General features: G+C 44.0%; 1 protein-coding gene across 1 annotated transcript; it reads left to right on the top strand.

The window, feature by feature from the left end:
• The first annotated feature begins 2,063 nt into the window (after window positions 1-2,063).
• Window positions 2,064-23,153, top strand: LOC139420335 (collagen alpha-6(VI) chain-like). The gene is made up of 38 exons (XM_071170325.1): window positions 2,064-2,165; window positions 2,475-3,083; window positions 3,167-3,754; window positions 4,022-4,585; window positions 4,707-5,324; window positions 5,444-6,004; window positions 6,151-6,708; window positions 6,816-7,391; window positions 7,507-8,091; window positions 8,290-8,639; window positions 8,763-8,841; window positions 8,963-9,108; window positions 9,755-9,847; window positions 10,020-10,073; window positions 10,249-10,320; window positions 11,082-11,108; window positions 11,315-11,413; window positions 12,511-12,573; window positions 12,875-12,940; window positions 13,165-13,218; window positions 13,330-13,365; window positions 13,514-13,576; window positions 13,709-13,771; window positions 13,894-13,956; window positions 14,610-14,672; window positions 14,806-14,856; window positions 15,253-15,288; window positions 15,419-15,481; window positions 16,663-16,725; window positions 16,906-16,941; window positions 17,044-17,080; window positions 17,233-17,244; window positions 17,578-18,071; window positions 18,181-18,280; window positions 19,545-20,210; window positions 20,388-20,645; window positions 21,715-21,762; window positions 22,154-23,153. The coding sequence occupies exons 1-38, from the start codon at window positions 2,090-2,092 to the stop codon at window positions 22,342-22,344; spliced, it is 8,181 nt and encodes a 2,726-aa protein (XP_071026426.1). The 5' UTR covers window positions 2,064-2,089; the 3' UTR covers window positions 22,345-23,153.
• Window positions 23,154-24,315: the final 1,162 nt, after the last annotated feature.

The raw sequence follows: 24,315 nt of genomic DNA, 5'->3' as shown, positions 1-24,315 counted from the left end.
TTACAAGAAATGATAGGGGAATGTGCCCTAGTGGGCTAAACCGGCATGGCGACTTGTTAGACGAAAGGGGAGTGGGGGTCAGCTGAGAAGTCACTACAGAGTAGATAATTATAACAATTGAAATGCTAACAATTGCAATCAATATATATATTTACGCTCAGTGTGTCGTCTTGATCACTGTTGAAAAGTTTGTTTCTTTTGTAGAATTGTGCGTCTCTCTCTCTCTGTCGTGGTTAGTGGATGAGTGGATAGTTCAGAGTGACATTCATTCATGTTTCGGCGGTTGTCGTTCTTCACGTTCAATGATACCGAATTCCTAGCAGCAGACTAGTAATTAATATCAAAGACTTGTTCTTATTCTGTCGGTATCAATAGTCTTAAGAGTTTAACCACGTGGTATGGTTAAAAGATTCAGCAATCATCTGCAACCTTTGTCCTCTCGTGATTGAGAGAAAACATGGTCTGTTGAAAACTTCTCAAAGTTGGGGTTTTATTCGTGAGTTGCAGAAAAGGGCCTGCCCCAGGATGCCCGACCCGAACTGGGCTCATGGGCGGTCCTCTGATTTAGTTAAACTCAAAAGGGAATTGGAGTTTCCTTCATTAAACAGTCCAAAATCACATTACACAATTTTACAAACAGTATCATCCTCACTCGTTCATCTTATACAACAATTAGATGTAAACCTCATATCTGAGGCTATTATATTAACAGTGTTATGGTAATGTGGCCGCACCGGCTCTCATGAGTTTTACAAACTTGTACCAAACGGACCAGTTTGTAGCTGAATTATTCACCGATCTTTTATACCTTCTCCGGAACATAAATGTTGTTCAGACCTCAAGTTCTGTGAGGTGGAAGAAATTCCTTTGTTCTGAAAATTCACTCTGTCACTATACTGTGGCCATGAGGAGATAATCTCTTCCAGGAATTTACGACCTCTCTGACCACTGCAGTCTAGTTGTAGGAGGCAGGGAGAGGGGGATGGGGCTTGCTGTACCCAAAGAGGGCAACATCATGACAAGTGTGACAGTTGAATTAAGCTCATGAGGCACATATACATACAATTTATAAGTCTAAAAATGGATGTAGCAACTACAGATTGTCCCTTGTAAGTCTATTAAAAGTGTACAAGGTTGAGCATGTGTACATTAGGCCTATGGATTTTTTTTGGGATTAGCATGAATTAGATTGAGCAATAAAAGCCCCACCTTTATTCCATAGACTGGGATCCGCATTATGCAGCTGTTGCAAGACCACATTTTTCACCGGCTGTCCACTGGTTTCAAAAACAATGATTGATAGGCAGCTTTAACTTCTTGAATTCAAACATTTATTGGGTTCAAATACACGTATAGATTTGTGAACAGCCATCCACAACAACAACAATCCATAAGGCGCAAATAGCTAAAAGAGAGAGCAGCAGTGTGATTCACATCAATGCGCTATGTAGATATCAATAATAAGTCATATCCGTATCGCCGTAGACTACACCACTGCTGTCATCCTTACCTCCAAGCATTTATTCAAGTTGGATAATCTTTTGAAGCCGACAGCAGTCGCACCATTAGAAGACATAGCTTTGACTGTAGACTACAGAAACCCATTCCTGCTCTTTTCCCGCAATCCATCAAACACATTTGGTGTGCCATCATATTGGTCTCTGATTTGTGGTCAGACTCGCTCAGGTAGAACAAACTTAAACTTGCTCCTTTTTTCAATGCTGATTTGAATGTCATTGAAAAAAACAGAAGTGTTAGATTTGTTTATTTCGCAAAAACAACCTTTCTGAATTTAAAAATAATCCTTGAAGTAATCATGTCGTTTTTCAGATGTATCTGTACATGTAATCCTACTCCCCAACCCTGAGCATGAGCATGAGTAGCGCAAAATAATCTGTTATCGTGTAAGAAAAATGTATAAAGGAAGGCTAGGATGTCACAGGATGCTATGTTTAAATTAGATCTAACCACATTTCAGTTGAATCTGTTGTCAACACAACTTGATCTGATAAACAGCAACTTTCTGTGTTCCAACAGTTGATCTGTCCATGTTTGTTTTCAAGGAGAGAGACTAGAGAAACGTTCCAACATGGAGGGGACACAGGGCCTCCTGGCCATCTTTACCATAGCAGCATGTTTTCTGGTTAACGGAGCACAAAAAACAGGTAAGCATGTTTGTCTCCTGACATCTGAATCATTCCAGAATGCAGACCACAGTCCAGAATGGCATAAATATAGAAACATTGAAGAAATACCACACAAATGCAAAATTATGACCAACTCTTTGGGGCTTTAGACTGCTGAGCAGTTATAAGAAATTGTTTTTTATAAAAGCACAATAAAAATAATATTTGATTAATAGATTGATTTATTGATTAATTGCTTTCATTGCTCATCCCATGCACAGAAAACCTTGTGGTTTAGACACTTGTACGGAATTCCATTGGCTGACTATTGTTTTCTTCCCCTCCCAGTCTGCAAGGAAGAGGCCGTGGCCGACATCGTCTTCCTGGTGGACGGTTCATGGAGCATCGGCTCAGAGAACTTCAAACAGATTCGCCAGTTCTTGTACACGCTGGTTAACAGCTTTGACGTGGCCCCCGACCAGGTGCGCATCGGTCTGGTCCAGTACAGCAACACACCGCGCACTGAGTTCCTCCTCAACACCTTCCAGGACAAACAGGACATCCTGCAGTACATTACAAACCTGCGTTATATGGGTGGTGAAACCAACACGGGCCTGGGCCTGGACTTCCTGCTGAACGAGCTCTTTGTTGACCGCGCAGGGAGCCGGGTGAATGAGAACGTGCCCCAGATCGGCGTGGTGATCACTGATGGTGAATCAATGGACAATGTGGGGCTGCATGCCCTTAAGCTGAAGAAGCAGGGCGTCACGCTGTACGCCATCGGGATCAAAGAAGCAGACGAAGATCAGCTGAAGGAGATTGCCACTACACCTCACAACCAGCACGTGTACAGCGTGTCAGACTTTGCTGCGCTGCAGGGGATCTCCCAGAGCCTCATCCAGGTGCTATGTACTACCGTAGATGAGGCAAAGAGACCAATATCCAAAGTGGTACAAGGTACTATAACAGTGTATTTATTGTTTCCATTTGAAAAATATTCTTTATAAATAAATTACATTATTATTTTCCTTAATCTCCAGAGTGCCTTAACGCCACAGTGGCTGACATTGTGTTCCTTGTGGATGGCTCCACCAGCATCAGCCCTACAAACTTCCAGGAGGTTCGGAGGTTTCTCCACAGCTTCATCGAGGGGCTGGATATTGGAGCGGACAAGGTTCGCATAGGACTAGCCCAGTTCAGTAATGAGATCCAGAAGCAATTCCATTTGGGGGAACATACGGACCAAAAGGCCCTACTGGAGCAAGTGGACAGGCTTCCACAGCTCGGGGGAGGCACAGCCACCGGCAAAGCCATTACTGTCCTTCGGGAAGAGTTTTTCACCAAGGCAAACGGTAGCCGCGCTGATCAGAGGGTGCCTCAGATTGCTGTGGTGCTCACCGACGGGGCGTCTGCGGACAACGTAACGCTGCCAGCCAAGGCGCTAAGGCAGCAAGGGGTCATTGTGTTTGCTATTGGAGTTGGGGCAGCCAACATCAACGAGCTGAAGGATATCGCTAACAGGCCCCATGAGCGTTTCCTGGTCAACATAGAAAGTTTCCAGGCCCTACAAACACTTTCTCAGGGTCTGCTGCAGACTGTCTGTGTCTCCATGGAGAACCAGAGGATGGGTAAGGGACTTTTATGAGGAAACATACTGTATGTTGTAACAAATTGTGAATGTTGAACTTGCAAAGTATGTAATCCAAGTGACTTGTCTTAGTTGTACCATGGGATGCCATTCTACGCAAAAGTATGCAACCTTGAGAGACAGACATTGGTCACGGCCGCTTGTGCCAACATTAATGTCAACATTCAAAGGACCATTTCTAAAAATGAAAATAAAATATGACATACATTCATACTGTTGTCATAACAATTATTCTTTCTTTTTTCAGCTCTAATCCCAAAGTTCTCTGATATCTTCTTCCTGGTGGACAGCAATATGATGCAGGCAGACTTCCAGCTGGTCAGAACCCTTCTGATGCGACTGGTCAACCAACTCAACCCGAGCACTAAAACGATGCGCCTGGGTCTGGCCCAGTTTGCCCAGGACACCAAGGTGGAGTTCTTACTGAACACCCACAACACCAAGGAAGAGTACTTGGCAGCTCTTAGGAAATTCAGGCTGCCGCTGCGTCCCAACAGGTCTCGTCACCTGGGCGATGCCCTGGAATACGCCCGTGCACACTTCTTCACCACAGCGTCTGGTGGCCGTAATGAACAAGGCTACCGGCAGTTTCTAGTCACGGTGACAGGGGGGGATTCGAAGGATAACGTGATGAAGGTGGCACGTACTATCAAATCTGAAGGGACAACCATTGTGTCTATTGGGTTGGGTGAATCTACACTTCCAGAGCTAAAGTTAATGGCCACCTCGCCATTCTTTTACCAGACTACATCCATCACCTCTGTGCTAAAGACTGTCTTTGAGACTGAAGAGGTGGTCACTGTGACTGACGGTAAGGGCATTTGTGGATTTTTGCTGAATTAAGTGAATATCTGATCTCTTGTGAAATAGTTGCTCATTATACATAAAGGATAGCAGATTGCTGTTGACTAACAATTTCCTCTCTATTGCAGATTGCAGTGAAGCTTCACTGGCTGACATTGTGTTTATAGTTGATGAGTCTTCGAGCAATAGAACTGCAAACTTCCAGCTGGTTCGTGGATTCATCCACAAGATAGTAGACGGCCTAGATATAGACTGCAAAAGGGTGAGGGTGGGCATTGTCCTCTATAGCAACAAGGCCTCGGCCCAGGTCTACCTCAACTCCTTCCAAGAAAAAACAAATATCCTTCAGTTCATCAAGATTCTGCCCTACCGTCGCGGTCTTACATACACTGGCGAGGCCCTGGAGTATGCCAGGGAGAAGATGTTTATCAAGGCGAGGGGCAGCCGGAAAGAACAGGGGGTGCAGCAGGTGGCGATAGTTATCACCGGAAAGTCCCAGGACAACGTAACTTCTCATGCCGCTGCACTGCGCAGAGCTGGTGTCACTGTCTATGCAGTGGGGATCAAGGATGCTGACGAGAACGAGCTGAGACAGATCGCTTCAGATCCCCCTAACAAGCACGTATTGCATGTGGACAGCTTTGCCAAGCTCAAGACCCTGGAGAAGAGCCTGAAGAAGAGTGTGTGCTACAACATCCTTAAAAAAGCAGTCAAAGACAACGCAAGGACATACACTGCCAAGCAAAGTGAGATCAAAATGACTGTAACAATGCTTCTTGTTGTTTAATTTGTAGAGGAATGTTGATACAGACATAATGTGATCTCCGAGATGACACTAGTGCTTTCGTTTCTCTTTTGATTCTAGGCTGTTTGCAGACAGATGAAGCAGACATGTTCTTCCTGATCGACCACTCAGGGAGTATTGAATATCCAGACTTTGCTGACATGAAGACATTTATTAACAAATTCATAAACACATTCCACATCGGACCGCATCATGTCCGCGTGGGTGTGGTAAAGTTCTCTGATACACCAGCTCTTGAGTTTGATTTGACAACCTACCCTGACAAACCTTCAGTGGAGAAAGCAGTGGATAGTATCATCCAACTTGGAGGCGGGACAAAGACCGGATTAGCGCTGAACTCTATGGGTCCGCACTTTGATCGGGCTAAGGCCACCCGAAGTAACAAAGTTCGCGAGTACCTCATTGTCATCACAGACGGAGAGTCTGAAGACAACGTGAAGGATCAAGCAGCAAAGCTGAGGGCGCAGGGCATCACCATATATGCCATTGGGGTGAATCTAGCTAACGATACACAGCTGCTGGAGATTGCTGGCAGCCAAGAGAAGAAGTTCTTTGTCAACAACTTTGACGCTCTGAAACCAATAAAAAATGACATCATCACAGATATCTGCTCCCCTGATAGTAAGGGCATCTCTATTGTTTTTAAGTGTTACATCTTATTTATTTTCAGTAAAAATATGAAACACCTTGTCTCTTGCCAGGGATTGATTATGAGCACACATTGAGTTATAACAACAGCTACATTAATATTTGTTCTCTATTCATAGTTTGCAACGACATGAAGGGGGACGTCCTCTTCTTGATTGACAGCTCAGGTAGCATTAACAACCCAGACTTCCAGAAGATGAAGGTCTTCATGCAATCCATCATCAACAAATCTGACATAGGCCTGGATAAAGTGCACGTGGGCATCATACAGTTCAGCACCAGCCAACAGGTGATCTTCCCTCTCAACAAGCATAACGATAAGGAAGGCATGTTGCAGGATTTACAAACGATGCAACAGATAGGCGGGGGCACACACACCGGCAGAGCCCTGTCCTACACCTCACAGTTCTTTGACCCACCGAAAGGAGGGCGCACTAACGTGAAGCAGTTCCTGATTGTCGTAACCGATGGTGAGGCGCAGGATGAGGTCATGTCTCCTGCCAAGAAACTTCAAGACAAGGGTGTGATCATCTACGCTATTGGGGTGGTCAATGCCAACAATACACAGTTACTGGAGATCAGTGGCGCGCAGGAGAGGGTCTACTCCGAGAGGGACTTTGATGCACTCAAGGCTTTGGATAGCCAACTGGCATTGGCAATCTGTGATCCGGAGAGAGGTGAGTGTCACTTGTTTCATGAAACATTACTTAAAAGCAACAATGAGTTCACATTTCTTAGATTTTGACATTGACATTTTCCTCTATCTCTTCTTCTCTTCCACCAGAGTGTGTGAGGACGGAGATCGCAGACATCATTTTCTTGGTGGACGGCTCCACCAGCATCAGCTCAGATAATTTTGACATAATGAAAAACTTCATGATGTCCGTGGTCAATGAAACCTCTGTTGGGGAGAAGCAGACACGCTATGGTCTGATTGTCTTTTCAGACAACCCCGAGTCTAAATTCACACTCAACGAATACAAATCTAAGCGAGACGTCAATAGTGCCATCACAAAGCTTAGAGAGCCCAGTGGAGACACCTACACTGGAAAGGCACTCAAGTATTCCTTGGGTTATTTTGGTGCACAGTACGGCGGGCGAAAGGCCCTAAATGTTCCCCAGTGGTTGATGGTGATCACAGATGGTGAGGCTACTGACCCCTATAGCCTAGCTGGGCCAGCCAAGGAGCTACGGGACAATGGGATCATAGTCTATAGCATCGGAGTGGTTGGAGCAAATAAGCAAGAGCTTGAGCTCATGGCAGGGGACACGAATAAGGTTTTCTTTGTGGATGACTTCCATAAACTAGACACACTGCACAAAAATATTTCATTTGAATTCTGCCAAACCAGCAAACCAGGTAAGACAGAATCCAACTGTAAAAACATCTGAGCTGAAAGTACAAAGCCTTGTAGCATAAACATTTTGAAATTAGATGGTTCAACATGATCTGACGTCTTCTCTTCTCCTCTTAGTCTGTGAAAAAACGCAGGGGGATCTGGTCCTGTTGATTGACAGCTCAGGGAGCATCAGCACCACCGACTTCACTATCATGAAGAAGTTTGCCACAGACCTTGTTTCCAGCTTCAACATTGCAGAGCAGTCCTTCCGGGTGGGAGTTGCCCAGTTCAGCAGTGATCCTAAAAAGGAGTTCTTCTTGAATGAGTATTACACAGAAGCAGAGGTGAACAACCAGATAAACAATATGATGCAGATTAGGTACACAACGAACATCGGAAAGGCCTTGAACTACGTCCGTACAGAGTACTTCCAACCAGCTAGAGGGAGCCGTATCAATGCCAAGGTCTCTCAGAACCTGGTTGTGATCACTGACGGACGTTCAGATGATGATGTTGTTGATGCAGCAGAGAAGCTCAAGGCCATGAACATTGAGGTGTTTGCCATCGGTATCGGGAAAGACCACAAACCTGTTGAGCTTGGGCAAATCACTCTCAACCCGGAAAGGGTCTTCTCTGTGCAGGACTTTGCCAGCCTGGACAAGATCAAGAAGAAGGTGGTGGATACTATATGCTCCTCCAAGGTACCAGACACTCAAGCGGGTGAGTAAACCGTATGCACGTTTTATTTCCTCTGTCTCTCCTGACTCAATGTAAAACCCTTGTCAAAGAATGCTTGTTAGGCTATTTTACATTGTCTCTCATATTATCCTTGAGTAAACCTAACACATAAAGCTTTTGAACTTGTCAAAGGGGTTCATTTGGATGATAAGTAATAATGAGTGTGTCTGTGTCCAATAGGCTGCACCATAGACATCGCCATGGGGTTCGATATTACACGCAGGGCCACCGCCCAGGGGCTCTTCGATGGCCAAGCCCAGCTACAGGCCTTCCTGCCACAGATCATCCGCTATGTGTCCAACCTGAAGGGCCTGTGCTGCGTGGCGGGAGATGGTTCCATTGAGACTAACATTGGCTTCCACGTGGTGGAGCAGGACGGAAAGGTTCTCTACGACTACAACTTTGAGAAGTACGACGAGAAAATTGTGGAGAAGGTTATGGCCCTGCAGACCTCCCAGACAACATACTTCAACTCCTTCCTCCTGCGCTCCTTCAGTGATAAATTCCAGAAATCTAACGCTGGCGTGAAGGTGGGCCCAAACATTATGTCTCCTGTGTGGTTGATCCCAGACTCCAAAAATGTTAATTTCATAACATATTTTGTTGGTTATATCACATTGTAATAACAATGTCACAACTACTTTGTCCTTTAGGTGCTGGTGATCTTCTCAGACGGACTCGATGATGACGTGGTGAAACTGGAGCAAGAGTCGGAACTTCTCCGCACTAAAGGTTAAAGAACCAGGGGAGACCCACCGAAACGGACAAATTTAAGAACATTCATGAGACAAAAATGAACATTAAAATCGGTTATACTTTTATCTCTGTCTTCCATGTCACATTTCCGGAAAAGGTATCAACGCCCTGCTTACAGTCGCCCTAGAAGGGGTCCAAAATGCCAACCTTCTTCAGATGGTGGAGTTTGGGCGAGGATTTGGCTACAAGCAGCCGCTCAACATTGGCATGCACAATTTGGGAAACACCCTGTTGACACAAATAGTAAGTGGTTCATCATTTTGTGACAACAGAATCAGAACAACCATTTTAGTTGTATCTCCCTGTGTTGTAGTAATACTGTATGTCACTTAGACTGGCTAAGACTCTTTGGGCTGACATGTAAGTCCTTTATGTCTCTATCTACAGTAATTCCATTTCCAGTCATATTCCCAGCTGTAGGGATAGAGAAGTATTTCTGATATGTCTGAGTATTTTGGGTCATACAGTACAATGACAAATGTTTCTGTTTAAAAAAGCGGATTACGTGACATTGTTGAAGAATGTCAGGATGTCAGAAATGACAGAAAGGAATTGTGTTCCTGTTTCGGCATGTCAGGTTGGAAGCATCAAAACTAGAACTCTGGGGTCATGGGAAATGGGATATAGTACACCATGAAATAGAGTCGTCACTTGCTAGAAATATACTTAGCAACAGGAGCCACTGGAGACAAGAAAAACAGAGCAGTGACGTGATTGGTTGTTTTTAGATTGGCTTTTGAGATGAGTGCCTCCAAAGGTGTCTCCAATTATGAGGGTATGTCAACATATGACATATTGGATTTAATAACACATGGTCTCATTCTCTCTCTTTCTATCCCACTCTCTCCTTCTCCCCCTCTTTCTTCCCCCTCTCCCTTTCTCTCTCCAGGACACAGTGGCTGAGAGGGAGTGCTGCAATGTGATGTGTAAGTGCACCGGACATGAGGGTATCCGTGGCAACAGAGGACGCCCAGGGACAAAGGTGAGGCCCTCTGAGCCTTCTTTATAAAATTATACAGTGTTTAAGATGTGACGTGACACAGTAATTTAACACTGTTAAAATACTGTAAAGAAGATGTGGGTCTATGTACTTCATCAGTCCTCCCTTTGCCAGTTTCAGTTTCCTCATTTGTTTTTCATTTCTCTCCTTACAGAGTCAGCCAGGACTGAAAGGACACCCTGGCTTCCCTGGCGAGGAGGGGGGAATTGTAAGTGTGTGTTTTCAGGGAGGGAAGAATAATTCTCAGTGTGGTATTCAGACATCTGACAAATCAAAACATATGAATCGTGGATGGTGGGCAAGGTCTACAAGTCAGTTTAATAACCTGTGACCTTTGACCTTAAAACCAATTACCCTTGTCCTCGCTCTCTGATTTGCCACAGGGCGAGAGAGGTCCACCAGGTCCCACTGGCCCACAGGGACTACAGGGCTGTTCCGGGAGGAGAGGCCTCAAGGTGAGCAGATGGACTACTGACTAACCAAAAATCTATGTTTATAGACCGTCTGGTCTGGAATGTTTCCCATTAGATGTCTTCCCGACATCTGCTTTTAGATCACCTTTTACCATGACCCTGGGGCAGTTATCCAAAAGAACATATAATCTGATCTCTGAACCATGACCCTGGGGCAGTTAATGTCCAAAATAATCCCATCTAATCTGACCTCTGAACCATGACCCTGGGGCAGTTACCTGTCCAAAATAATCCCATCTAATCTGACCTCTGAATCGTGACCCTGGGGCAGTTACCTGTCCAAAATAATCCCATCTAATCTGACCTCTGAATCATGACGCGCTGGAGTTACCTGTCTAAAATAATCCCACCTAATCTGATCTCTGAACCATGACGCGCTGGAGTTACCTGTCTTAAATAATCCCATCTAATCTGATCTCTGAACCATGACGCGCTGGAGTTACCGGTCTAAAATAATCCCATCTGATCTCTGAACCATGATGCGCTGGAGTTACCAGTCTAAAATAATCCCATCTGATCTCTGAACCATGATGCGCTGGAGTTACCAGTCTAAAATAATCCCATCTGATCTTTGAACCATGATGCGCTGGAGTTACCGGTCTAAAATAATCCCATCTGATCTCTGAACCATGATGCGCTGGAGTTACCAGTCTAAAATAATCCCATTTGATCTCTGAACCATGATGCGCTGGAGTTACCAGTCTAAAACAATCCCATCTAATCTGATCTCTGTTTTTTTACAGGGCTCAAGAGCCTACAGAGGGGACAGGGTAAGTGAATGAAGCTGTTGATACCACATTCACACAGCTAAATGTAGTGTACAGTAGAAACCTTTCTATGTGCAGTATACTAGGTATTTTGTCTTAACCGATGGAAAACTAGATTTACCATGGTGCTTTCTTTTTTTCATTGTGTTGATGTAAACGTCTGCTGTTGTTGAGTGTGTTGTGAATCAGTGTGCACATTACCATGGCAGGGTAATGATGGAGACCATGGCCTTGATGGGGTTGACGGTGAACAGGGTCTGATTGGAACAGCTGGAGCTGCAGGAGAGAGAGGAAACCCAGGAAGACCAGTAAACACAATTTCTCATATTCTACATATATTTCGCCAATATACTACTCCTAGGTCACTGATATACTACTTCTATGTCATTAATATACTACTGCTATGTCATTAATACGCTACTCCTATGTCACCAATATCCTACTCCTGTCACCAATATCCTACTCCTGTCACCAATATCCTACTCCTGTCACCATACTATACTACTTCCTTGTCACCAGTATAGTACTCCTATGTCACCAATATACTACTCCTATGTCACCAATATACTACTCCTATGTCACCAATATAGTACTCCTATGTCATTAATATCGTTCTCCTATGTCATTAATATCGTTCTCCTATGTCACCAATATACTACTCCTATGTCACCAATATACTACTCCTAGGTCACTGATATACTACTCCTATGTCATTAATATACTACTGCTATGTCATTAATACGCTACTCCTATGTCACCAATATACTACTCCAGTCACCAATATGCTACTCCTATGTCACCAATATACTACTCCAGTCACCAATATGCTACTCCTATGTCACCAATATCCTACTCCAGTCACCAATATACTACTCCAGTCACCAATATCCTACTCCTATGTCACCAATATACTACTCCAGTCACCAATATGCTACTCCTATGTCACCAATATCCTACTCCAGTCACCAATATACTACTTCCATGTCACCAGTATAGTACTCCTATGTCATTAATATCGTTCTCCTATGTCACCAATATACTACTCCTATGTCACCAATATGCTACTCCTATGTCACCAATATGCTACTCCTATGTCACCAATATGCTACTCCTATGTCACCAATATGCTACTTCCATGTCACCAATATGCTACTTCCATGTCACCAATATGCTACTTCCATGTCACCAATATGCTACTTCCATGTCACCAATATGCCTCTTCCATGTCACCAATATACTACTTCCATGTCACCAGTATAGTACTCCTATGTCACCAGTTTACTACTCCTATGTCACTAATGTCATTCTCCTGTCACCAATATACTTCTCCTATATCCCCAATATCCCACTCTTACTAGATTCTCTTCTCTAATGTCTAACCTATTGATGGTGGGTTCTCTTGCAGGGCAACAGCGGCCTCATAGGAGAGCCAGGAGTGAAGGGGCAGCGTGGACTTAGAGGTGACCCTGTAAGTCACATAAACAATGGACGCCATTTAACAGTGCAAATGATTTACGATGGTTCAAGGACCAGTATCTGCTGGTTTTAGGTTTTCCTTTCAATTAAGATCTAGATAACCAGAGGAGGGCAGTTCCTCACTAATTAGTGACCTTAATTCATCAATCAAGTACAAGGGAAGAGCAAAAACCCACAGAGACTCGGAACGAGTTTGGAATGAGTTTGACAGTTGTGGTTTAGACTGTAACAAATGCTGTGTTTCTATATCTTATTTTCTAACTGCTACTAAAAGTTAGTTTCTGGTCTTTTAGGGAGACTCTGGAGTGGACAGCATTGTCGCGGGTCCCAAAGGAGGAAGGGGAAACCCAGGACTACCGGTATGTAGCTTGTAGTTGGCCACTGTCAATGTACTGATCTAAGAATCAGAATCGCTTATTCACCAAGTTCATTTGCAAGCACCAGATCATTTTGACTGGCTCTTTCTAGTGAGTAAAGCAGGATTCCCTTACCGTCCTGGAGGGTGACAACACTGCTGTTATTCTCATCCTCTCTCTCCCTCAAAAACACCTTTTCTCTCTTGTCTCCCTTTCCACACCGACAGGGAGACCCAGGAGAAGAGGGCAGTCGAGCAGAAAGTGGAATCGTTGGAAACCCAGTGAGCGAAGTTTCATTTCTGCTAAGCTGTCCTTGTCCTGTTATACTGATGTTGTCTCACCTTTTTGGTCAATTGTCAAGTGATGATTATGTCCTGTGTCCTGCTTTGTAGGGTCCTCAAGGAAGAAGAGGTCTCCCTGGTCCAAATGTACAGTAGGCAGCATTATCAACAAAGCTACTTCATGAATAACAGTCCCTAGGATTACTATCTATATTTACTGTATGTACCCATTACTGTGTTCTTTGTGTGTATATGTGTGTTTTGTGTGTATGTTTGCCTGCGTGTGTGTGTCTAGGGAACACCAGGGGATCCAGGAGTTGTAGGCCTCCAAGGAATTCCTGGCCCTTCTGGACCACAGGTAAGTAATATATACCCATTCCCCTCATCCACAACTCCACAGTAATGCTACTACTGATGCACTTCTGTTGCATTTGGAACAGTCCCCCCAATACCTACTGTTGCTGAACATGTTTCTCTCCTGTGTGCACAGGGTATAAGAGGAGACTTGGGCCAGCCTGGACCCAGGGGCCTGCAGGGTTTACCTGGACCTCAGGTCACTTTTCTTACCTTTCTACTTCCATCCCATCTCACCACATTGAGGATGCCTGATACATAAATCCTACTGTTATGTGATGTTGACATGTAATGATGGCGTATGAATGGCTTTTCCCTCAGGGCACACCTGGAACTATGGGTGGCAAAGGATCAACAGGAAGACGAGGGATGAATGGACAGAAGGTGCATTGCCTTTGTTAGCAATTTATGTTATTCTTCAATAACACAAACTACAAAGCAAATCAGGGGGAGAAAAATAGGTTTATTTGAGAAGGATAAATCAAGATGTTATGCTGGGAGGTAGATGTTCAGATGTTCAGTCTCCCCTGTCCTCAGCTTTTTCCCACTGAACAAAGGAACAAGATGCCATTTAATAAGCCCCATCCTAGTTTAGGGTTGACCAATCAGAAGTCCTTGCAGTACAACTTAGCCAATGGCCAAATAAATAGTATCCTGCCCCAGACTCCATGTATAGAACGTACTACACGTCACTCTGAGTTCAGGAGTGACATTGGACAGATTCTAAACAGATGTTGAACTGAAACCCAACTCCTATTTATAATTCCCATTTTGACCATTAGGACTTTTAGTACGCTCGTCCTCTCAAACCCTCAAACTCTGCATCTTCTAAATATTCCATTACCTTTGACCTACAGTTATGTAATACATTACAATACAAAACATTGGCCATCTTGGTAGGACAATTTGTTACCAGGCCTGCAGAGCAACTGAAACATATTACATATAGACATATAAAGAGTATACATAAAAAAATGTCTGTAAAATAATGTTTTATAGCCCTTCTTCCAACCCAATACTGTGTGGTTTCCTCACAGGGCCAACCTGGGGACCTCGGGGTCAACGGAGCCCTTGGAACACTTGGGCCAAGAGGGATGCCGGTAAGGTGTTGCCTTGTCATTACACACTTCACCTGCATGCACACACACACATGCTGTACACACACTGCAAGACTGTATGTGTTTGTAAGGTCATGTAAGAATGGGACGTGATGGTGTGTTTTCTTTAATACAGGGTCTTGATGGCAGTGACGGCCATGGGCCTCCCGGACCCCAGGGAATGAAGGTAAGGTACACTTACTCAGTACTCAGATCAACAGCTGCTGTCCATAGACATCCTAGTAGTTGATGAGGTTTTCTACTTTGGAAAATATTGTTCATGTACTTAGTAGATTATAAAATAAAATGTATCTTTTCATCTAAATGATGGACGACTGACCGAAAGCTCAGCTAAATGAAATAAATGTGCATCTGACTGGAAGTGTTCAGAGACTTTTTCCTACTTCTCTAGTGTCGTTTTATTCCTCCAGCACCTTCACTAATCAGATCTGGTTGTGTGCTAGATTCTGCCTATTATATTTTCATTCAAATGAAAGGATTTTAATATACAGTAGATTTGTATTCCAGACATGTTTGATGGACACTAATAAATTATTCCTTGTGTTTTGTGATTACTTTAAAGGGTGAGCCTGGTTTCCATGGTTACCCTGGATTACAGGTCAGTTATTGATATAAAATCTCCCCTTTCAGAATGGATAAGAGAACAAGGCTGGAATCCAATCATGGCACATTACATTCTGAAGCTCACAAAAAGTAAACAATCCCCTTTTCCTATTTGTCATCTTCAGGGTGAAAGTGGTGATTTTGGAGTCAAAGGAGGTCCAGGCCCCAAAGGAAACCGAGGCAGAGGGGTGAGACTCACACACACTATCGCTAGAAGACCCCAGAGTGTCCTGTTGCACATGCATTGCTGCAACTGTTAAGTCAATACCGCTACATTTTTAGTGCCCAGAACGGTCACACTTTATTTGGATAATCCCAGTGTACAAAGCATTGACGTCTGCTTTTTCCGTGACATAGACTGACCAGCAGAATCCAGGCGAAAGCTATGATCCCATATTGATGTCACTTGTTAAATCCACTTAAATCAGTGAAAATGAAGGGGAGGAGACAGGTAGAAGAAGGATTTTTAAGCCTCGAGACATGGATTGTGCATGTGTGCCATTCAGAGGGTGAATGGGCAAGACAAAATATGTAATTGCCTTTGGACAGGGTATGGTAGTATGTGCTAGGCGCACCGGTTTGTGTCAAGAACTGCAATGCTGCTGGGTTTTTCAAGCTCAACAGTTTTCTGGGTGTATCAAGAATGGTTCACTTCCCAAAGGACATCCAGCCTACTTGACACAACTGAGGGAAGCATTGGAGTCAGTATGGGCCAGCATCCCTGTGGAACGCTTTGGAGACCTTGTACTGTCCATGCCCCAACAAATGGAGGCTGTTCTGAGGGCGAAAGGGGGTGCAACTCAATAGTAGCAAGCTGTCCTTAATGTTTTGTTCACTCAGTGTAGATGCTCTACAGATGGTCATACTATTAACAAACTATCTGTTGATAAGCAACTGCTTGTTAAGGTTACAGTTAGGGATAGGGTTAGGTTTTGATTTAGGGTTAGTTTTAGAATAAGGGTTAGGGTAAGGGTTAGTTTTAGAATAAGGGTAAGGGTTAGTTTTAGAATAAGGGTTAGGGTTAGTTTTAGAATAAGGGTTAGGGTTAGTTTTAGAATAAGGGTAAGGGTTAGTTTTAGAATAAGGGTAAGGGCTAGGGTTAGTGGATAGTTAGTTGATATGTTGTTAACAGTTATTGAACATCTACAAACTATCTTCGTGGGACTAAAGTGTCACCCTCCAGAACTGTATATACTCACACATAGAGTCTCTATGCTTGAGTCAAAGAGTGTCTAACACCACTGCTTATATTCTCAGGTGTTGTACTTCAAACCTTGTGACATTTGCTTGGGCCACAGGTACTAATATGTGTTGACATGTATAAAATCTTCTGTTAAAATGGTCATATGTTACGATGTGATTGAACCAGGGGAACTCGGGCAGATCGGGTGAGTCAGGAGATCCCGGATCCATTGGACCACCGGGACACACTGTTAGTATTTCATTTGCGTTTTTGGATCTTTTAAAGGAACTTTACAAATCTCATGTATTAGTTGTTTTATTATTGTTATTTGTTTCAAATGAAAATAATAGTAGTTGTAGTTTTGGTTGTATTGGTAAGATATTCACTGTTTCCATGTGGATTTCTGACTAATTCTCTATTTCTATCTAGGGCTCTAGAGGCAGACCAGGAGAGAGAGCCATGTCTGTATGTGTATTCTGTCTGATTTTTGTTCCAATTTAACTCTAAAACATTTTATGTAGAGAATCTTGAGAGCTATTTAACATGTTATTTTATTTGTCTCCCTAGGAATGCCAGCTGGCCACCTATATCCGTGATAACTGTGGTAAGCTCTTGGTATTCCTACTCTATATTTTTTGTAAGAAAAGATCTGCTGTGTCAATTGCTTTATTGCTGGTAAGGTCATGTTTTCATAAGCAAAGATGAATTCATTCCTAATTTTGTCTCTAAACTATGATATTTTTCTCCCCCAAACAGCATGCTCTCAAGGTATGTCTCCATTAACCCTTCATCGTCCAAATAAATGTATGTACTTGACTGAAGATTCTGGTGTAATCAAACCAGAACTCTTGGCAAAGTGATGTTATGAATGGGTGTCATTTAAAAATACCATTGCCCCCCTCACCCCCTCTCTCCCTCTCCCCATCTCTCTCTCTCTGTACCTCTCTCCCTCTCTCTCCCTCTCTCTGTACCTCTCTCCCTCTCTCTGTACCTCTCTCCCTCTCTCTGTACCTCTCTCCCTTCCTCTATCCTCTCTCTCTGTCCCTCTCTCCCTTCCTCTCCCCTTGTCTCTCTCTGTCCCTCTCTCACTCTATCCCCCAGGCCAGGCAGCGTGCCCAGCCTACCCCACAGAGCTGGTCTTTGCTCTGGATATGTCACAGGATGTGGAGCCTGCCACGTTTGAGAGGATGCGCTCCGCTCTCCTCTCCATATTGGATGACGTTGCCATCGCCGAGAGCAACTGCCCGACGGGTGCACGTGTTGCCGTGGTATCCTATAGTGCCAACACCAAGTACCTGATCCGATTCCAGGACTACCAACGCAAGCCGGAGTTGTTGGAGGCCATCCAAAACATTGCACTGGAACGAACGTCCAACCAGCGCCATCTTGGGGAGGCCATGCGCTTTGTGGGGCGCCATGTCTTCAAGCGAACCCGTAAAGCGTTGACGATGAGGAAGGTGGCAGTGTTCTTCACCAACGGGCCCTCTGTGGACAGCGCTGCAATCATCACGGCCGCCATGGAGTTCAAGGCCTTGAACATCGCTCCTGCTGTCATCGCCCTGAGGAACTCCCCCGATGTTCAACGGGCTTTTGAGGTACAATTGCTAACAGATGCTTTCTGGTTATGGGATAGTGAACAGGGCAGCGGAAAGGCTGGTGAATTGAAATGCAGCCCATGCATGTTTTTGTTTTGTTGTGGCGCAGGCTGATGACACGGGCAGCTTCATCCTTGTTCGGCTGGTGGATAGGTCACAGGACCAAAATGCTGTGCTGACAAGAATCAAAAATTGCGTCATCTGCTACGGTAAGCACACAGGGACAAAATAAAATATAGTCTTATTTGGTATCAATGTATGTCTTCGTTTTTATGGTTAATTCTGCTGTAGAACCAATATTCCCCTTGGGCATAAATAATTATCTACTACTACTACACTATTACTGAAGCTACTGTACTACTAATACAGTAGCTTCAGCTACTGTACTACTACTACTACTACTACTACTACTACTACTACTACACTACTAATGATGCTACTGTACTACACTACTACACTACTAATGATGCTACTGTACTACTACTACTACATTACTACTACTACTACTGATGTTACTGTACTATACTACTACTACTACTACTACTACTACTAATACACTACTACTGATGCTACTGTACTACTACTACTACACTACTAATGATGCTACTGTACTACTACATTACTACTACTGATGATACTGTACTACACTACAACTACTACTACTAATACACTACTACTGATGCTACTGTACTACTACTACTGATGCTACTGTACTACTACTACTACTGCTGCTGCTACTGTACTACACTACTACTACTGATGCTACTGTACTACTACTACTACTGATGCTGCTACTGTACTCTTCCTCCTACTACTACTACTGATGCTACTGTACTACTACTAATACTACTACTACTACTACTGATTCTATTGTACTACTACAGTACTGCTACTGATGCTACTGTACTACTACTACTACTACTGATTCTACTGTACTACTACAGTACTACTACTGATTCTACTGTACTACTACTGATGCTACTGTACTACTACTAATACTACTACTACTGATGCTACTGTACTACTACTAATACTACTACTGATGCTACTGTACTTCTACAGTACTACTACTGATTATACTGTACTTCTACAGTGCTACTACTGATTCTACTGTACTACTACTGATGCTACTGTACTACTACTACTACTGATGCTACTGTACTACTCCTCATACTACTACTGATGCTACTGCACTACTAATACTATTACTACTACAGTACTACTGATGCTACTGTACTACTATTACTGATGCTACTGTACTACTGCTACTGTACTACTACTGTACTACTACTACTGGTACTACTGCTACTGCACTAATACTATACTACTACTACTGATGCTACTACACTACTACTGTACGACTATTGCTGAGGCTACTGTGCTACTGTACTACTACTGTACTACTACTACTGATGCTACTGCACTACTACTGTACTACTACTGTACTACTACTACACTCTGTGTGTTCATCAGACCACTGTAAACCAGCCCAGGGGTGTGATTTTACTGACGCTCAGCGGCCCCTGGTGGTGGATATGGACCTGACCCTGGTGGTGGACGGTTCAAGGGAGATCCGGGCCGATCAGTACGCTGGCGTCCAGGAGCTTCTGGGCTCAGTGGTGAAGCAGGTAGCCTGGAGCCCCAAACCAAGCGTGGCTGACGGCCGGGCCAGAGTGGCCCTTCTCCAGACCAGTGGTTCTCTGCTCCCCCAGACTTCCCAGGCCGTCAAGGTAGAGTTTGACCTGCAGAAGTACCACAACCACATTGGTCTACAGAGACACCTGAGGAGCATGCAGCAGCAGGGAGGAGTGTCGTCTCTGGGGCAGACCCTGGAGTACGCTCTGAGCAAGGTGTTCCTCAAGGCCACCAGGCCCAGGAAGAGTAGAGTGGTGCTTGCTGTGGTGGGGGCCGAGACAGCCCACTGGGACCAGGCCAAGCTGGCCTACATTTCCCAGAAGGCCAAGTGTCAGGGCGTTTCCCTGTTTGTGATCGCGGTGGGCGACCATTACAACAGCACCCAGGTGGAGGAGTTGGCGAGCACGCCGTCAGAGCAGCACCTGCTCCATCTGTGGCACGTGAAGGAGTGGGAGAGAGGCTACGCACAGCGCTTCTTCAGAGCCTTCCTCAGGGTCCTCAGTAGTAAGGAACACTAGCATGCTTCTTCATCTGGTTGTCTCTTGAGGGAGAGATAATTATGCCAGAACAAATCATACATTTTAACATTTGCATTTGTATTTATTAGGGATCCCCATTAGCTGCTGCCAAGGCAGTGCTACTGTGTGTCCTAACTCTCTCACTTCTCCCTCACTATTTCAGAGGGAGGGAACAGCTACCCTCCTGCCCATCTCAAACTCAAGTGTGATCTGATGCTGGGACAGGAACACGGACAGGGACAAGGACAGGCAGAGTGGGATGTGTGGAAAGAGGAAGAGGAGTACACTGATGAGGAGGAGTTCCTGGAGCACACTGGTGTATTTCCGACTCAGATAGCTCTTGACCAGGTTGACACTATACATGCCTTCTCCAGGGGAGATGGAGCCACTTCACCCCCCCGGCCACAGCCAAACTCTAATGGTAATCAGTAACCCCACATTTATAACAGAACTTCTATTTCCCTCTCTCCCTCACGTTCCCTCGTATCCCACTGCATGAGTAGTCTCAGTTTGCAACCTCATACTGCATATCTTCCTCCCCGTTTACAAATCTGCTTGTTCTGCTTTTAGCCCACTGTAAGTTGGATGTGGACAGTGACACTAACTGCGGGGACTATGGCCAGCGATGGCACTTTAACAAAACGCTCTGTGCATTTTAGACTAACTGACTTCAAAGTAATGACTCGGGACGTCGGGTTTGATACGAAAGCTTATTTTAGTAATAATACTTGTTTACGTTACATTTAACAACTTTGTTTTGGTACAGAGCAATGCAGGTAAGATGCTATCGGAAAGACAGCCACAATCACTGCACCTGCACATAATTGGCGCGTTCTCTCTCCTTCCTCTCGCAAGGCATTCTGGGACTTGCAGTCAAAAAGCGTAATTCAACACAACCCAATACAATTACATATGCAAATAAATCTAAAGAAATATCTTTAGATACAGCTCAAAGAATAAACTTAAACATTAACTCTGTAACACATTAAAGTTACAACAGTGCACGCTTGCCTTTTTGGTACGGCGGTTGTGACGCTGACGCCAACCGTTTTAGCACGGAAAACGAATGCTTTGAGGCCTGTGGCACTTCCAGTAAGTCCCCCCAGTCCTCTACTGAACATCATGTGGAGGTCATAGATGTAGAGCTCTGTTAGCCACAACCTGAATTACAACGACTGTTGTGATGTTTGTCAAATGCTGAATCACATAATGCTGCATGAGAAGAGAACACTAGTTGTTCTATTTGCATTCTCAAATCAGGAGGCTTTCAGTTGAGAGAATTCTAATGAGCTGAACCCCTAACATTAGTGACTGTAATATACCTTGTTTAAACAGTATGGCAATTACAGGATTTAAATGACAAAAGTTGTGATGCCATTTTTGTCAGTTGTCATGTTGTTTCATGTTGTCGTGTTGTCGTGTTGTCAGCTGCGAGGTCATCATTCACAGCACTACGCCAGAGATTTTCTTCTAATGTTATGTGTTCACAGATCACACAACCCTCCTGAGGACAGAGGAAAGTACAGTTCTTAACCAGGGTAAGGACCACATCTCTCTCTAATTTTGTATGCAATAATACATGTGAAAAGACAGCAGGCTCGGGTCTGTACAATAGTGTAAAAGGCATGAGTCTCAAACTTTGGCTTTGTCCTCTCCCCTCTCTTTCCTCTCCCCTCTCTTTTTCCTCTCCCCTCTCTCTTTCCTCTCCCCTCTCTCTTTCCTCTCCCCTCTCTCTTTCCTCTCCTCTCTCTCTTTCCTCTCCTCTCTCTCTTTCCTCTCCTCTCTCTCTTTCCTCTCCTCTCTCTCTCTTTCCTCTCCTCTCTCTCTCTTTCCTCTCCTCTCTCTTTCCTCTCCTCTCTCTTTCCTCTCCCCCCTTTCTTTTGTTTTCTCCTGAATCCTATCCCCTTTGCCCCGTTTCCTCTCCCCCAGATGCATGTTTCTTCAAACAGGACAAGGGAGGTTGTGAGAACTACACTCTGAAGTGGTACTTTGACACGACACAGAGCGAGTGCTCCCGTTTCTGGTATGGCGGCTGTGGCGGCAACGCTAACCGTTTCGAGACGCAGGAGGCTTGTGAAGGCCTCTGTCTGAGGAGGAACTCCACACATGTAAAACCCTGATTAGAGTGAATTGAAGAAGATCACGCCAGAAAACCAGCCAAACAAATGTCTCATTCAAGGTGTGAACATCAAAAACAACACTGTCTGTGTAAATAACTCTGGCCCTTATCGTTAGCATTTAGTTGTTCTTCTTTTGGGTAAAAATGGAAATTACTGAAACAGAAGTATTAATATTTCTCTCTTTTATTCAACTCTGTTCAAGCAGACCTAAGTAACGGATCTGACTCTCATGCAGTCATGCAACAAACATGCATAAGGGCACTGATGCTTTTGTGAGAATGACTTAAAAGCAATGAAATAACCTGTTGTCTCTTGTGGCTATTTCCCATCATCACAGATCAACAGCTACCAAACCAAGTCCAGCACCAGGCAATGCACTGTTAACTTGGATGTTAACCGTACATGTAAATTCAGGCTGTATGTCATCCGCTCAGTGTTTGTAAATAGGATTTGTTGCACTGTGTGTCTGTTTCCTCTAACTTGACCATTTTGTTTACATACCCTACATCTCATATGTATATACTGTACTCAATACCATCTACTCCATCTTGCCTATGCCGTTCTGTACCATCACTCATTCATATATCTTTATCTACATATTCTTTATCTCTTTACACTTGTGTGTGTGTGTATAAGGTAGTAGTTTTGGAATTGGTAGTTTAGATTACTCGTTGGTTATTTCTGCATTGTCAGAACTAGAAGCACAAGCATTTCGCTACACTCTCATTAACATCTGCTAACCATGTGTATGTGACAAATACATTTGATTTGATTTGGTGCTACATGTTGAAAATAAAACTCCACAAATTCCTTAGCGGTCAGTGTATTTTTGATGTTTTATGACCTTATTCTACTGATATTGATTCTGAATGGATACTGGGCCGGATTAAGAAATCATAACAATAGCCCAGGCCAATGAAGAGACACACAGATACAGTGCCTTGCGAAAGTATTCGGCCCCCTTGAACTTTGTGACCTTTTGCCACATTTCAGGCTTCAAACATAAAGATATAAAACTGTATTTTTTTGTGAAGAATCAACAACAAGTGGGACACAATCATGAAGTGGAACAACATTTATTGGATATTTCAAACTTTTTTAACAAATCAAAAACTGAAAAATTGGGCGTGCAAAATTATTCAGCCCCTTTACTTTCAGTGCAGCAATCTCTCTCCAGATGTTCAGTGAGGATCTCTGAATGATTAAATGTTGACCTAAATGACTAATGATGATAAATACAATCCACCTGTGTGTAATCAAGTCTCCGTATAAATGCACCTGCACTGTGATAGTCTCAGAGGTCCGTTAAAAGCGCAGAGAGCATCATGAAGAACAAGGAACACACCAGGCAGGTCCGAGATACTGTTGTGAAGAAGTTTAAAGCCGGATTTGGATACAAAAAGATTTCCCAAGCTTTAAACATCCCAAGGAGCACTGTGCAAGCGATAATATTGAAATGGAAGGAGTATCAGACTACTGCAAATCTACCAAGACCTGGCCGTCCCTCTAAACTTTCAGCTCATACAAGGAGAAGACTGATCAAAGATGCAGCCAATAGGCCCATGATCACTCTGGATGAACTGCAGAGATCTACAGCTGAGGTGGGAGACTTTATGGAAGAGTGGCAAGAAGAAAGCCATTTCTTAAAGATATCCATAAAAAGTGTTGTTTAAAGTTTGCCACAAGCCACCTGGGAGACACACCAAACATGTAGAAGAAGGTGCTCTGGTCAGATGAAACCAAAATGTAACTTTTTGGCAACAATGCAAAACGTTATGTTTGGCGTAAAAGCAACACAGCTGAACACACCATCCCCACTGTCAAACATGGTGGTGGCAGCATCATGGTTTGGACCTGCTTTTCTTCAGCAGGGACAGGGAAGATGGTTAAAATTGATGGGAAGATGGATGGAGCCAAATACAGGACCATTCTGGAAGAAAACCTGATGGAGTCTGCAAAAGACCTGAGACT

Source organism: Oncorhynchus clarkii, chromosome 2, assembly GCF_045791955.1.
Source record: "Oncorhynchus clarkii lewisi isolate Uvic-CL-2024 chromosome 2, UVic_Ocla_1.0, whole genome shotgun sequence".
NCBI classification, from domain to species: Eukaryota; Metazoa; Chordata; class Actinopteri; order Salmoniformes; family Salmonidae; genus Oncorhynchus; species Oncorhynchus clarkii.
The sequence above is the reverse complement of the archived record's forward strand: the minus strand, read 5'-3'. Positions and strand labels throughout refer to the sequence as shown.

Coding starts and splice junctions, on each gene's coding strand:
- LOC139420335 (XM_071170325.1), top strand. CDS start 2,090: ATGGAGGGGACACAGGGCCTCCTGGCCATCTTTACCATAGCAGCATGT. Junction 8,640..8,762: donor AATCTAACGCTGGCGTGAAG/GTGGGCCCAAAC, acceptor TTTGTCCTTTAG/GTGCTGGTGATCTTCTCAGA. Junction 18,281..19,544: donor AAATTGCGTCATCTGCTACG/GTAAGCACACAG, acceptor TGTGTTCATCAG/ACCACTGTAAACCAGCCCAG.